At 41.2% G+C, this 2,500-nt stretch overlaps 1 protein-coding gene across 1 annotated transcript in view; it reads right to left on the bottom strand.

Annotated features, from left to right (window-relative positions):
* The window catches only part of LOC125046203 (ladderlectin-like), a 5,050-nt gene that overhangs the window by 981 nt on the left and 1,569 nt on the right, over positions 1 to 2,500 (bottom strand). Inside the window, exons 2-5 of the mRNA XM_047643913.1 lie at positions 2,107 to 2,220; positions 1,260 to 1,410; positions 770 to 946; positions 318 to 441 (exon numbers count right to left, since the gene is read on the bottom strand). Coding sequence (XP_047499869.1) covers positions 318 to 441; positions 770 to 946; positions 1,260 to 1,410; positions 2,107 to 2,220 — 566 coding nt within the window. The remainder of the gene's footprint in view (positions 1 to 317; positions 442 to 769; positions 947 to 1,259; positions 1,411 to 2,106; positions 2,221 to 2,500) is intronic.

A 2,500-nucleotide genomic window follows, 5' to 3' on the forward strand; every position in this document is an offset into this window, starting at 1 on the left:
TGGCGAAAGGGGTAAAAATGTGTTAACGATGAGGATAAGTGGACAGACGAAGGGGACGAAGAAGAGAGAGAAAAAGGAAAGAAGAGAGAAGAAAAGACACTGTAAAATGAGCTGAGGGAAGGGATGAGGTCCAAGGCAGGGCTGACCCCTACTTTGGGCCTCCTCCTCCCCCCCCTCCCCCCCACACACACGCGACAACAACGAGCAAGGTGTTGGGGGGAAGGGGGAGCATCGGCCAAGTGTTTGCTCGTATTAAAGGATACGTGTTGCTGTACAAGTGTCCGTAACCCATCACCAAGGACAGAGGCGTCACTCACCCATCTTTCGTTCCCCAGAAGGGCGGCCCCCGAGGCATCAGCTCTCCTGTGATCCAAACCCACGTGTCTTCAACGGCCTCGTCAGTGCCGCCGACCCAGACACTCACACTTTTTCTCTGCTGGTCTGAAAGATTAAATCTATATTTATCTATCATTCTATTACACACACACACACACACACACACACACACACACACACATATATATATATATATATATATATATATATATATGTACATTTATATAGCTATTTATCTTTTTAACTAAAACTATTACATTTTTGCCAGTACAAAGGATTTTGTTTACAAAGACTGATTCTTCTTAGTAAGAGTTTCCTGGTAATGTGCTACAGCCATATCTCCTAAATTAACCATCACTATCAATAAGCATTTTGAGTAAACGCTTCTATTGTCAGGAGTAGTATCACTACACTGCTAAACTGTAGGACATACTAATGGTGTTAACGTAATCGAGGATGGCCACATAAGCATTCACATCCGAGAAATGAGCCAGGTCGGCCCCGTATTCGGCACAGTACTGCCTTGCCGAAGCCCAGGTGTGCAACTCATGAAGCGCCAACAGGAGACAGCTGCCTCCTACTTGAGTAAACGGAGACACGCACTTGACGGCTGAGAAAGGTACGAAAGTTATGGGAAAGTTGTTATTTTGGGCGTTACGGATGTTATATTACTCTGTTGAAAAGGTGTGAATGAAAATGAATATCTTAACAATACAAGAGATTTATTTGCCCGGTTTCGGTTGTCAGAAATACATGTGGATGATATAATCGAAACCGGCCAAATACATATCTTGTATTCCGAAGCTATTCTCATACATACCTTTTCTACATATGTCAACATGAATACGGTTCATACTTTCCATATACTACACCGTAATGTTTTAAGGCATCAGAGCTTCGTACGCGTAAAAAAGTGTACATACTCGCAGGTGTGTGTTCTCCTGCCGTCAGCGAGTCGCGAGCTTGCACTAACGCCTCGAGAGTCGCCTTCAGAAGCTCCGTGGTGGCCTCCTGCGCCGCGGCCATTCTGTTCAGCTGAGCCTCTTGCCTCAACAGAAGAAGGTCCGTCAGGCTCTACGACGAAACAAAAAAATAAAATAAAATAAAAAGAATCCGGTGATGCATGCCTGTGTCGTGTCTTATACTGCATGCTTACTGGGATTAATCCGTCTATTCATAAATACAGGGCTGTGTTTGAATGCGTGCGCTCGTGTTTGTACCTCGTTTTGTGTGTGTGTGTGTGTGTGTGTGTGTGTGTGTGTGTGTGTGTGTGTGTGTGTGTGTGTGTGTGTGTGTGTGTGTGTGTGGGTATGTGTGTGTGTGTGTGTGCGTGTGTGTGTATGTGTGTGTGTACTTATGAATACCTATACATATACATGAATGCATATACAAGCACATTCATAGGAATTAAACATTGTCACCATAAAAACGGAATAAAAACGTGATATTTCGAAACATCCAGAGTTCCTCATCAGACGTAATAACTCGTTTTTATTTGGTTTATACTGTGGCATCGATTCATTATAAACACAAACACACACACATATATATATTCATATATATATATATATATATATATATATATATATAAATATATATATATATATATATATATATATATATATATATCTGTTTGTGTGTGTGTGTGTGTGTGTGTGTGTGTGTGTGTGTGTGTGTGTGTGTGCATGGGTGTGTGTGTGTGTGTAGCTACAGATAAAGATACAAAATAGATACGTAGACAAATATGCTGTATCTTTACATGGCCCTGACCTGCGTACAATTGGGGTGCAACGGAGGGAACAGCCGCTCCTCTGCAATCTCCTCAAAGGCCAGCGACCGACGTCCAGCCAGCATCAGCAATACCACCACAATCATTTTCATCATCTTGGAGATTAGAGAAAAAAGTATGCCTTTTGCTTGATTACCAAAGAAAGAAAGAAAGAAAGAACGAAAGCATAATCTTGTGTAACTTTTCGAACACATACTTATTTTTGGGGGGGAACAGAATTCGAGGACATTTTTATCACTTCGAAGCATTTATTTTCCTTCAGTTTTATATACCCTGCATTGTCTAAATGCTAAATTATTTTCCAAAAAATAATAAAAAAATAAATAAAATAAAATTCTGCCATTCTTCACCTAGCCGTAAGTGTCATTCAATCGG

The sequence above is a fragment of the Penaeus chinensis genome, chromosome 38, assembly GCF_019202785.1.
Source record: "Penaeus chinensis breed Huanghai No. 1 chromosome 38, ASM1920278v2, whole genome shotgun sequence".
In the NCBI taxonomy this organism is placed as follows: domain Eukaryota; kingdom Metazoa; phylum Arthropoda; class Malacostraca; order Decapoda; family Penaeidae; genus Penaeus; species Penaeus chinensis.